Source organism: Schistocerca americana, chromosome X (assembly GCF_021461395.2).
Source record: "Schistocerca americana isolate TAMUIC-IGC-003095 chromosome X, iqSchAmer2.1, whole genome shotgun sequence".
In the NCBI taxonomy this organism is placed as follows: Eukaryota; Metazoa; Arthropoda; class Insecta; order Orthoptera; family Acrididae; genus Schistocerca; species Schistocerca americana.
Genome location: NC_060130.1, coordinates 945237796 through 945251180, shown reverse-complemented (window position 1 = coordinate 945251180; position 13385 = coordinate 945237796). Strand labels below are relative to the sequence as shown.

At 42.7% G+C, this 13385-nt stretch overlaps 1 protein-coding gene across 3 annotated transcripts in view; it reads right to left on the bottom strand.

The window, feature by feature from the left end:
- LOC124555076 (SH3 and cysteine-rich domain-containing protein) overlaps positions 1–13385 on the bottom strand; it is a 981469-nt gene that overhangs the window by 395189 nt on the left and 572895 nt on the right. For all 3 annotated transcript variants that reach the window (XM_047128864.1, XM_047128865.1, XM_047128866.1), the window contains exon 8: positions 9574–9734. In XM_047128864.1, the coding sequence (XP_046984820.1) occupies positions 9574–9734 (161 nt within the window). The remainder of the gene's footprint in view (positions 1–9573; positions 9735–13385) is intronic.

Genomic DNA, 13385 nt, shown 5'->3' with positions numbered 1-13385 from the left:
CTGAGCAGCGCCTAATACACGGAGTGGGTCCGACAGCCGATCAGTTTCTAGTCATTCCACGAGGAAGGAGGTACACGGTTCGTGTTGTCTGTAGTTCAACCATACCTAGACGGTCAATACCGCGGTTCAATGGCGTCAGCATTGTTAATTTCTGCCAGGAAGGGCTCTCAACAAGGGAACTGTCCAGGCGTCTCGGAGTGAACCAAAGCGATGTTGTTCGGAAATGGAGAAGGTACAGAGAGGCAGGAACTGTCGATGCCATGCCTCGGTCAGGCCGACCAAGGACTACTACTGTCGTGGATGACCGCTACCTACGGATTATGGCTCAGAAGAACCCTGACAGCAACGCCACCATGTTGAATAATGCTTTTCGAGCAGCCACAGGACGTCGTGTTACGACTGAAACTGTACACAATAGGCTGTATTGTGCGCAACTTCACTTCCGACGTCCATGGTGAAGTCCATCTTTGCAACTACGACACTGTGCAGCCTGGTACAGATGGGCCCAACAACATGCCTAATGGACCGCTCAGGATTGGCATCACGTTCTCTTCACCGTTCAGTGTGGTATATGCCTGCTACCAGACAATCGTCACAGACGTGTTTGGAAGCAACCCGGTCAGGTTGAACGCCTTAGACACACTGTCCAGCGAGTGCAACAAGGTGGCATTTGGGGTGGAATTATGTGGGGTCGATATACGCCGCTGGTGGTCGTGCAATTCAAATGGTTCAAATGGCTCTGAGCACTATGGGACTTAACATCCATGGTCATCAGTCCCCTAGAACTTAGAACTACTTAAACCTAACTAACCTAAGGACATCACACAACACCCAGCCATCACGAGGTAGAGAAAATCCCTAACCCCGCCGGGAATCGAACCCGGGAACCGGGGCGTGGGAAGCGAGAACGCTACCGCACGACCACGAGATGCGGGCGTCGTGCAATTCGCTGTAACGGCTGTACGGTACGTGAATGCCATGCTTCGACCGATAGTGCGGGGCGTTCGTCTTCATGGACGACAATTCGTACCCCCATCGTGCACATCTTGTGAATGACTTCCTTCAGGATAACGACATCGCTTGACCAGAGTGGCCAGCATGTTCTCCAGATATAAAACCTATGAAACATGCCTGGGATAGACTGAAAAAGGCTGTTTATGGACGACGTGACCCACCAACCGCTCTGAGGGATCTACGCCGAATCGCCGTTGAGGAGTGGACAATCTGGACCAACAGTACATTGATGAACTTGTGGATAGTATGCCACGACGAATACAGGCATGAACCAATGCAAGAGGACGTGCTACTGGGTATTGTAAGTACCGGTGTGTACAACAATCTGGACCAACACCTCTGAAGGTCTCCCTGTATAATGGTACAACATGCAATGTGTAGTTTTCATGAGCAATAAAAATGGCGGAAATGATGTTTATAATTGATTGCTATTCCAATTTTCTGTACACGTTCCGGAGCTCTCGGAACCGAGGTGATGCAAACTTTTATAATTGTGTATTTAAAATGACAATTATCGATTTGGCGAGAAATGCTTTTGCACATTCTGATGTGAATGCACGCCACACTGCAGTAACTAATAAATATTTGCCCCTTACCAAGAAGAATTTCCTTAATCATCACTTCTGCAGTTCGACAATGACCGTTGCAGCCGCGCGGAGTGGCCGATCGGTTTGGGGCGCCATGTCATGGATTGTGCAGCCACTCCCGCCGGAGGTTCGAGTCCTCCCTCGGACATGGGTGTGTGTGTGTGTGTGTGTGTGTGTGTGTGTGTGTGTGTGTGTGTTGTTCTGAGCTTAAGTTAGTTTAAGTAGTGTGTAAGAGTAGGGACCGATGGCCTCAGCAGTTTGGTCCCTTAGCAATTCACACACATTTGAACATTTTGAACCGTTGCATTTTTGCAGTTCGGCAATGGATGTTGTTCCCACCAGCGTTACATCTATGTCTACATCTATACTCTGCAAGCCATCTTACGGTTTGTGGCGAAGAGTACTTTGCGTACCAGTGTCACTTTCCATTATCCTCTTCAGTGGCGAGTGTTTCGTGAAGAGAAGAACAAATGCTGCTAAGCTTCCGTGTGCGCTAGAATATCTCTAATTTCATGTTAATAATCGTTTAGAGAGGTATACACAGGAGGAATCAATATATTAGCTGGCGCTTCTAGGCACGTACGCTCTCGGAACGTTAACAGGGAACCACACAATGGTGCAGAACACCTCTCTTGCAGTGTCTGTCCCTGAAGTTGGCTGAGCATCTGCTTACCGCTTTCCCGCTTACTAAATTAATCTGTAAGGAAAAATGCTACTCTTTTTTGAATTTTCTCTATTTCTTCTACCAATCCTGCCTGGTACGGATCCCAGACTGACAAGCAATATTCAAGCATAGGTCAAACGAACGTTTTGTAAGCTACTTCCTTTGTTGATTGACTAGGCGTCTGCCTGCCGGTGATAAATTTTATGTGATCGTTACACTTTACATGGCTCCGTAAGTATACTCCTACATATTTTATGTCAGTAAATGCTTTCAGTGATTGTTCTGCAACCGTGTAGTCATACAATATTTCTGTCTATGTGTTCGAAATGGGTAATGTTTTTTTATTTCATGGTCGATTGGTACTCCCTGTACACAGCTTCCATACTCTTTAGGCTTCCTGCATTTCGTTACAATTTTCTAGCGTTTCGGCATCTCTGTACACAAAATTATCATCCGCGAAATTATCATGGAACTTCGGCGCTATATCCTAGGTCATTTATACACAGTGTAACAGCACAGAAGAAATAGTCAGTATTCAGGGATAACAGGAACCATCATTCGGAGGAAAAAAGTCTAGTAAACATTTGGTCTAAAGTTCATGCCATGAGAGCTGTGAACTCTTCTTGATCTTCGATACAGTAAAACAAATCTCTTTCGCTACTAGCTCTTTGCTGAGGTAGTACGGACCATAATTAGAAAAAGTTGTTTGGTAAACATGGGCTCTAAAATGTATACCTTAAGAGTTATGAGCACGTGTTAAGAGGAAGAGATATGTTTCGCAACAGCGAGGATAAACAAGTACTCATTGCCGTTTAGTTATATTACTAAACTTTTTCACTATTTACTAAACTTTTATATTTACTAAACATTTTTGCTTTGAACTGGTCGTTCCTGGCGTATCCCTAAATACTTGGCCTTTCTCCTGGGACACAACATCCACACATATTATATAAATGGATGTACATTCGATGACAGAATTTGCGAGACCCCTCCTTATCGTTGTGCTGAACTGCACAACTTTACTGTCTTAACTCAGCATAACATCCAAGGAGACGACGTTCTACCCACCCGTATATTGTGAAAAGTAATGGTTCTGTAACACTGCCTTGGGACACGCCCGTAGTTACTTTTACGTCTGAAGACTTCACTTCGTCGAGAATGATTTTCTATTTGATAGAAACTTTGCCGTTCAGTCACACAGTTAGTCTGATATTCCGTACGACCGTATTTTGTTCATTAGGCGGCAGTGCGGAACTGTGTCAAACGCCCTCTGGAAGTCAGTGAGCACGACATCCATCTGCACTTCTGTATCTACTAATGTTAATGACCTTGTCGTCGTCGGTACGGTGAACCCTGATCTTGTTTTCTTTCACTTCTGCCTCCTAGTGTGTTAAAATAAAGGTTAGATAGTGTAATCAGTACAGAAGTCAAAACTTATCATTAAATTATTGAGATCACGCAAGAAACGTGACCCAGAAAATATTACAGGTTGTAGCTTTGCAACAGATTCTGTCGGCTTTGTGAGTATTAAAAGATAAGAAATAAAGCAATGTCGTTCGACATGTAGCTACACAGGACGTGAATCTTCTAAGAAATCGAAAAAGACCTCTTATCGCCGCGTGAAGTGGCCGCGCAGTTTAGGGCGCCATGTCACGGATTGCACGGCACCTCATGCCCGAGGTCGAGTCCTCCCTCGGGCATGGGTGTGTGTGCTGTTCTTAGCATAAGTTACTTTAAGTAGTGTTTAAGTCCAGGGACCGATGACCTCAGCAGTTTGGTCCCTTAGGAATTCACACACATTTGAACTTCTTATCAAAACAATAATGCATTTTAAAAATAGGAATAAAAGAAGAGAAACAGAAAAAAGATAACGCACTGTCAACTAATTAGCTGAGATAAGAAAAAGAACATGATGGGACTGACAGTTACGAACGATTTGCCACGGTGTTTGTCCAAAACTGGATATACTGACCATACGAGGTGCAACAATAAAGTAATGAGACTGATTTTCTTTGCAAGATGTGGCAACCCTGCAGGCTTGTGTACGCGCAATATCTTTGATCTTGGTCTATAAGCTGCTTCTAGTCCAAGCGGCACATCGATGTAACTGCTTAGTCGTGAGTTGTGCTGTAGTACGTTAACACGTGTTTGTGTCTCTCGTCACGCAAATGAAACCGCATAATATTGCGCAACGGTATGCCATTTCTTTTTGCGTTAAATTGGGTGAAAACACGACGACAACTTACGGTAAGCTTCAGAATGCTTTTGTATAGGAGGTAATGTCAAGAGGCCGTCCGAAGTGGCCGTGCGGTTAAAGGCGCTGCAGTCTGGAACCGCAAGACCGCTACGGTCGCAGGTTCGAATCCTGCCTCGGGCATGGATGTTTGTGATGTCCTTAGGTTAGTTAGGTTTAACTAGTTCTAAGTTCTAGGGGACTAATCACCTCAGCAGTTGAGTCCCATAGTGCTCAGAGCCATTTGATTTTTTTTGAATGTCAAGAGGTCAAGTTTTTCGTTGGCATAATATGTTTGGTGAAGGCAGAACGAATGTTGAAGATTAAGCCCGCAGTGGACGACCATGCATGCTTGTGTGCTTCTTTGATTCCAAGGGAATTGTTCATAAAGAGTGGGTGTCTCCTGGATAAACAGTTAGCCAATATTACTACAAAGAAATTTTAGAAAACTTCGTAAAAGAGTTCTTCATGTCCGTGCCAACATTGGTGATAATTGGATTCTGCATCACGATAATGCGCCATCAAAAATGGTTCAAATGGCTCTGAGCACTATGGGACATCATTTCTGAGGTCATCAGTCCCCTAGAACTTAGAGCTACTTAAACCTAACTAACCTAAGGACATCACACACATCCATGCCCGAGGCAGGATTCGAACCTGCGACAGTAGCGGTCGCGCGGTTTCAGTCTGAAGCGCCTAGAACCGCTCGGCCACACCGGCCGGCTAATGCGCCATCCCATACTGCTCTGTCAGTACAGCAATTTTTTTACCTCAAAACAAATTTCAGTGCTACCACAGCCACCTTATTCACCGGATATCAGTTCGTGCGACTTTTTTCTGTTTCCAAGAGTCAAAACGGCGGTCAAGAGACACCATTTTCAAACACCACAAGATGTCCAAAAAGCTGTGACGAGGGTCTTGGAGGATATTATAGAAGATGAGTTCCATAAATGTTACCATCAATTACAGAAGCGCTGGAAAAAATGTGTGCAATAAGAAGGGAACTACTTTGAAGGAGACAACACTAAACCTGACTAAAACGGTCAGCAACATTTCCTTTCACATCAGTCTCATTACTTTATTGTCGCACCTCGTATATCACAGCTACGATTATAACTTACTTACAGGACAAATAATTCATGGAAGAGATACATAGCTGATGTAATACACGAATCATTACCGAAATTATGAAAAGCAATAATTTTTATCATCACTTCTTGCGGTTCAGCATCTGTTTACTCTCATTACCACTAACATTTGTGTTCACTGTCGGAATGAGAACGAGATGTTAACGGGATGATAGGGTTTAGTTTCTCTTCTACTTTAATATCAATGGAGAAGTTTGTAAATGGATGAGGAATGAAGCCACCCTCTCCTATTTAGGAAATTAGTACATTTTTCTCACATGATTCAGCGAAATCACGAAAATCTTGAAGACAGAGCAGGTATACCAACCATGATTATTAATAACTATGGGGCACTTCGATCAGTAGAAGATGATAGTTGCAAATATTTTTGATTTGGGAATGCCAGTCATATCTATAGTCAAGAGAATTATGGTAAAACAGAAACCATACTATCCCGACGTTCCTTGATAATACTGACCATCTGTTTCTCTTTGATAGCGATGCTACAAACGTTAATTTAGCTGGTCTTGTTTTTTAAAAATTTTAACGACTTACGAAGGGACAGATTTGGATTAGCACTGACAGCCTTAAAGATCCATACTCGTTACACGAGTAATGGGTGAAAACGACAGTGCTGACTTGTTTCCTCTTACCCTTATGATGACAAAATTTAGCACATACGTTTCCAACGCTTTACTTGTGTAACGAATTTTGAAGACAGCTGCTGAAGAGACAAAACACTTAATTTCGAAAGAAACTGTAAATGAATTTGATATTATGAAAGTACTGGTTAATGGATGATTTCTGGAAAAAAATGAGCAAAAAAAATTATATCTGGCTTCAGTTTTTGTTTGTGTATTACAAAGAATTAACTAAAATTTTCAAATACCTTTTTGTGTACTTGTTTCTCATTTGCAAGTTTATCGATTCGTTCGTAGAGTTTTATCTATCGTCACTTGAGCAGCTGAAAATTATGATGTGTGTTTAGACTAGACGTGTTCTGTTTTCTTTTTGCAAAAGCATCATCATGGCCTGAGAGTATAAGGGGAAGTCAAACGAAAACAAGACTGATGGGAAAAAAGTATTCGCCATATATGTTAATACATTTATCCCACAGTGAGACAAGACGGTCAATGAGCTTTTGCGGTTGTTTATGGAACCATGGTTCTTTGCAGGCGTGCAGCACTTCATCCGAAGCAAATAGACGACCACGAATGTCTTTTTTCAATCCACTAAAAATATGAAAATGGCATGTAGAGAGATCGAGACTATGTGGAGGATATGTAAGGTCTTCCCAGCGAAATTTCTGCAGCGTAGTTGAAACAACATCGGCAACATGCGGGCCCCTTTTTTCTTTGACTGCCCCTTACACAGGACGAGTCCGTGATGATGTTACAAACTTTCAGGGATGATGGACATATTCTATAGCATACACTCATTACATTTTTCAGTTAGCTTGGCTTTTAATACGAAGAAACACACTGCCACAACAAAAAGGAACACTGTTAAATCACCGAGCGAGGTGGCGCAGTGGTTAGACACTGGACTCGCATTCGGGAGGACGACGGTTCAATCCCGCGTCCGGCCATCCTGATTTAGGTTTTCCGTGATTTCCCTAAATCACTCCAGGCAAATGCCGGGATGGTTCCTCTAAAAGGGCACGGCCGACTTCCTTCCCCATCCTTCCCTAATCCGATGAGACCGATGACCACGCTGTCTGGTCTCCTTCCCCAAACCAACCAACCAACTGTTAAATCGATGGAAATAGGAACATGTTAGCTAATATGTTAGAGCTTCTGGAGGAAACAGCAGAAATTGTAACAATACTATTACGCCCCTGAAATATGATGCCGATCTCGTGTAGCATATTTACGTACGCGAAAACATAAAAAGCGTGTAAGTAGTAAGAAATAACAATTCTCACAAAACGTATTAACAATACAAGGAAAGTGCCACTGCCAAAACGCAATTACATCGAACAAAAATATGTTAAATATGGAGACAAAAAGTAGAAATGTAGTGAAATCGTGACTACAGCCACACAGCCCCTCTTCCTCCTCCCCCCCCTCCCAATTCGGCGACACAGTGGTTACGGTACTGGACTGTCATTCTAAAGGATCAGTGTTGAGCTCCTCTTCTGATCATCAGATTTAAGTTTTACGTGATTTACCTAAGTCACTTTGACAAATATCGGGATGGTTCCTTTAGAAAGAACAAGGCCTAACTTGTGCTCCATCTCTAATGACATCACGTAGACGGGACATTAAAAACTATTCATCGTCCTTTCTCATCCTCTGTACAACACCTCAGCACATGACTGCCATCAAAGAGTGCACAGTAGAATCTGTAACGAACTTATAGCGGTAATCAAAAGATAAGCAGCCCCATCAGTCAAACAAATCAGTAACAGCTTGCACTGTACGTGCTTGAACATTGTCCTGCAAAATGATGGTCAGTGTCATCACTTCTGCTCTATGTTGTTCATTTTTGGAACACTACCTACGACCAGCTTAGGGACAGAAGTGATGACACTTACTGCAGACAATGACCATCATTTTGGAGGACAATGATCAAGCACGTACAGTGCAAGCTGTTTGACTGATGGGGCTGCTACGTGCTATACCACGTACTTCACCTCCCTGACTTAAGCCCTCGTGAGTTCAAGTCGATTTCTAAACTGAAGGAAACACTTCACGGCATTCGCTTCAGAACTGCTACAAATTCGTCGGGCAATAGACCGCGCTGGCCGGCCGGAGTGAGCGAGCGGTTCTATGCGCTACAGTCTGGAACCGCGCGACCGCTACGGTCGCAGGTTCGACTCCTGCCTCGGGCATGGATGTGTGTTATGTCCTTAGGTTAGTTAGGTTTAAGCAGTTCTAAGTTCTAGGGGACTGATGACCTTAGAAGTTGAGTCCCATAGTGCTCAGAGTCAATAGACCGCGCCGCTCGAACTGTCAACACAACTGGCACTGCTAAGAGTATCCTACGACTTCCACATCGCTGGCAACGGGTTGTGCACAATACTGGTGACTACTTTGAAGGTTAGTAAAACTTTGAAACACGTATCTATTTTGTACGAGCTGTAAATAAATAGTTGCCGCTATTGAAGTTTCAACCCTCGTATTTTCCTCTGAATCACAACATAGTAATGTGCTTTTAAAAACGTCAGTTAAATTGCCTAATACGTACACTGTAGGGAAAACTGCAGATAAGTGCAATACAGAGATGCTACGCTCTAGACGAAAGTTAATCGTTCATATACTAAAGGGCATGGACGTTTCCAGTGCAAGTGACAGTTACGTACAAATCGTAAACCTTTACACGTATTAACTAAAAGCCAAGAGAATTGTTTTAAACTTAAAGATGGCAAAAAATGTGTGCAACGGAGTGCACAAGATAATAATGGAAAATATTTTTACAAGTATATGGTAATTTGAAACCACTGATGATACTTTTACGGATAAAAATGAAAACGTGTCTGTCGTAGATGTGTATAGTAATTTTGACTTGAACAGAGATTAACTGTTTTAAAGAAATATTTTTTTTAAATGTAATTTCACTTTGATCACCTTGCTGTAAAGAATAATAGAAACTGAGTGGTCCATTAAGGAAAATAGTTTCTCTTCTACTCGATGCCGAGCTAGTACAAGAAACACAAGCATTAGATTTTTTTACATCACTACATTCAATAGGCATTAAACGTTTATGCGTGCGAAAACTGATCATTTAATGAAAGATTTCACAGAAGATTATATGACGTTAATTTGAAAATTGTCTTTCAATTGTCTCGTACAGGTAACTTACTTTCAGGATTGTGAGAACTGACATTATGTTAAAGGCACACAATTTGTCGAAGCGATATTACTACATAGTAAAAATCTAGAGAAGTGTCTTTGTTATGCAGAATAAAGGCAAGAGGATGTGAGATGTTAGGTGTTAATGACTTACTTCTCCGGCTCTTTGAGAGCGCCGTCGCTGGTGTTGCTGGCTTTGAGGCTCTTGAAGGCCTTGAGCCACTTATTCTTCATGCTGCCGGTGGAGGAGGAGGACATCTTTCTCTCGCGCATACCGTCGGAGGCGCTTTCCGCCTTCGAGGCAAACAGCTCTTTCTGTAAACAAAAGGAGCAATCCATTATGACTCACGAGAGGGATCGAGTTACCACTGGTGCACTAGATGAACATCATAGGAAGTCATAATGCGATTCTGCATGCTTCTGCGGCATCAGTTAGCACAGGCGAGCAGTAGAATTCTGTAGTGGCCTTGCGTGTTCATCCTACGATCTGATTTTGTTCATTGTTTGCCATCGTTAACAGTGAACTCCAAATATCTTCTTGGTTTTCTTTATAGTTATATGTACGAACAGACTGAACAACATGGAGATACGTTACATCCCTGGCCCACACCCTTCTCAACCACTGTCTCCCATACATGTACTTCGGCTATTGTAACTGCAATCTGTTTTTTGTATAAGTTGTAATCAGCCTTTAGTTGTCTTTGTTTTATCCTTGACAACGTCAGTATTTCAAAGTGTGTATTCTAGTCAACATTGCAGAAATTTGGAGAAATAGTCAAAGTTCAGTGATAACATATGAAAACGTTAAGTACTGTCAATAAAGTAATTCTGCCAGATGCACTAAGGTACAAAGAGTATCAGTTTAACAGAATGGATGGTGTCTTGAAAAGAGATTATAAGATAAACAACAACGAAATTAAAACAAGGGTAATGGAGGATAGTCGAATTAAATCAGGTGTAGCTGAGGGAGTTAGCTTGGGAAATCATTTACTAACAGTGGTAGACGAGTTTTAGTATTTGGGCATAAAATATCCAATATATTACAAGGCATACTGTTGTTAAAATATTACTGCATCTGAGTAATAACGCATTGCGTGAATCTGAGAGGGTCAGTATTGTTTCATACATGTCAGGTCTTCTAAAATAAAGGCGAGTTCCGCTGTCATTATAGATGTTTTCGACGTGAGCTTAGCCTGTCAATAGAACTGAATCATTTCGCCAAAGAACGCTCCACAGAGTATTTAGGAGGATGGTGGTTAAATACCACCCAGATTTAAGCTTTTCATGATTTGGATGAAAGGCTGCATTCAAAAAAGACACGGCAGATTTCTTTCTCAGCCCGCCCAAATCCGAGCTTCTGCCTCGTCTCTTATAACTTGGTTGTGGGCGGAAAGCTGATCTTCTTTCTTTCTGATGTCAAGGGCAGGTGATGGTGGAAGCATTGCTGGAAAGGAATTTAAAGACTTTTTTAAACGACTTGCTCTTGATGATAATGAACTGTATCAAAGATTATCCTTGCTGGGGGAGGTAGGTTAAAGAGCAGACATCATTATACAAAACATCGCGTTGTTAGGTCTTTCATCTCTTGTAGAACTGTCATACCTAAATTAGAAAATCTGCGCAAAGAGTATGAAGGTGACATCTTTCCGCCGTAGGTGGACAAGTTTCTAATTATATTTGGTAAGAAGAGTATTTGTGGTGGGGGAGGGGCTGCGGGGGCGGAACTTGATATGTAAAATAGCCACTATACAAATTCGTAAGATTGAAATACAATAAATTAACTGAATCAGTATATGTATAAAAACATACACAGAAATAGAACTAATATGTGAGGAGAGCAGAGATGAGACATGTTAGGAACGAGCAGCTCAAGATGTGACCGAATGAACATCGGCAGTGAGCTCGCTCCGTAAATGGCATAGGGCACTTGTTGGAAGCGTCAGTTTACTCCTGGTTATTTTTAGTGTAAATAACACCAAATTGTAGTGTATGTGCGTAACTTTGTCACATAACCATACAGTGTGTCCCAAAACTTTAAAGGTATAATTAAAGAACCAATAGAGCATCCTTATCTGAGTATTTTCAGGTAAGAAATAAATGGTCTAAAATGCATATTTCAAACGGTACGCTCTCTTCAATGAGCGACAAGCGTGTAAACTGCTTATGTTTCATAACAGACAGCTGCCTGTTGCAACGATGTAGCCGGCTCTACTTTAAGAAACAACTGATCGATTTAGCGCAGTAGTGAAACACTGGACTTTTATTTGGGAGGGATGCGGTTAAAAACCCCGTCAACATTTAAGTGACTTCTCTAAATTGGCTTGGTGTGACTATCGGGGTGGTTACTTAGAAATGACACGACCGTTTTGCTTCCTCAATTGTAAGTGGTGTTCCGTGCATAATGACCTCGTTGTTGGCGGAACGGTCAACTATAATCATCGTCCTTTCTTGAAAAGCAACGCGCAGTCATGTTTGATTTATTCACGGTGGAGTTTTATAGTTCATCATTGGTTATCAGATGTGGAGCATTAGTCATTACAGGAACTCCCAGCCACCCATTTAATACATGGTCCAGCACGGTGTAGTACCCAGAAAGCCGATCGAACGTACAGATAAAAGTTCCGCAACAGACGTCATCCTAACTGGTAGAAATTTATCACTATGGATATAACTGTACAACAAACTGCGTATATTAAACCAGTGAAAATTGCAATGCCTGGACTAACTTGAACTAGGCGGATGTGTTGAACAGTGAATCAATAACCACTATTAAGTTTGCAGACAGGTAGCGTACACGGCGCCATAGCAGCCCTTTCACTAATCTCACTGTTAAGCCGATTTTTACGTCAATCTCAGACACTGAATAGCTGCGAAACGTGAAAGAGTGTGCTGGCATGTATCGGCGATCTCAGTATGGGAATGTATTGGTATACGACAGAGTGACTGGACTCTGCGAAACACCAATTTGGCTGATATGGAGCATACTTCTTCGATTAAAATAAATTTACCAAGGGAGGTGGTGCAATGGCTAGCACACTGGACCCGCATTCGGGAGGGCGTCATTTGAAACCCACGTCTGGCCATCCGGATTTAGGTTTTATGTAATTTTCCTAAGAAGCTTCAGACAAATGCCGGGATTGTTCCTTTGAAAGGCCACGGCTGGTTTCCTTCCCCATCCTTCCATAATCCAAGCTTGTGCCCCGACTCTAATGAGCACGTTGTCGACGGGACCTTGAAGACTAATCTCCTCCTCCTTCTCCTCCTCAAATTAAAATGGCTCTGAGCACTATGGGACTTAACTTCTAAGGTCATCAGTCCCCTAGAACTTACAACTACTTAAACCTAACTAACCTAAGGACATCACACATATCCATGCCCGAGGCAGGATTCGAACCTGCGACCATAGCAGTCGCACGGTTCCGGACTGCGCGCCTAGAACCGCGAGACCACCTCGGCCGGCCTCCTCAAATTAATTTGTGGTCAAGGTTTCAGCGAGTAGAGTGGTAGGGGCCATCTGCCAGTCAATCGTAGCTCTTTTGGGAGTGCCAAGTGCCCTCTGGGTCACCTGTTTTGCATATACACACAGAGATTTGTCAAGCATGGTTGCATGGTTGTTGTTGTTGTCGTCATCGTCCTAGATCGTTTAAGATGCACTGTTCCGCGCCACTGCAACCTGTCAATCGCAAAGTTATTTTATTCACTTTATAATGACATGTATAATTAGTTGACAGTTGAAGGTCTTACGCGGCGAAGAGTGGGTTCTGGCCTGATGGAGCACGCGACACGAAAATAGCACGGGATGACGGTTTCCTGTCGCGTGACAGTAGCAAGCCACATAATTAGGTACACAGGTCTGATTCGATAGGGGAGCGCTGCAACTGGTGTGTACCTGTCTGCGTCGATGATTGAATACCGTATACTGCGGATTACACCGATGGCTTCTATTGCCGAGCAACCATACACACC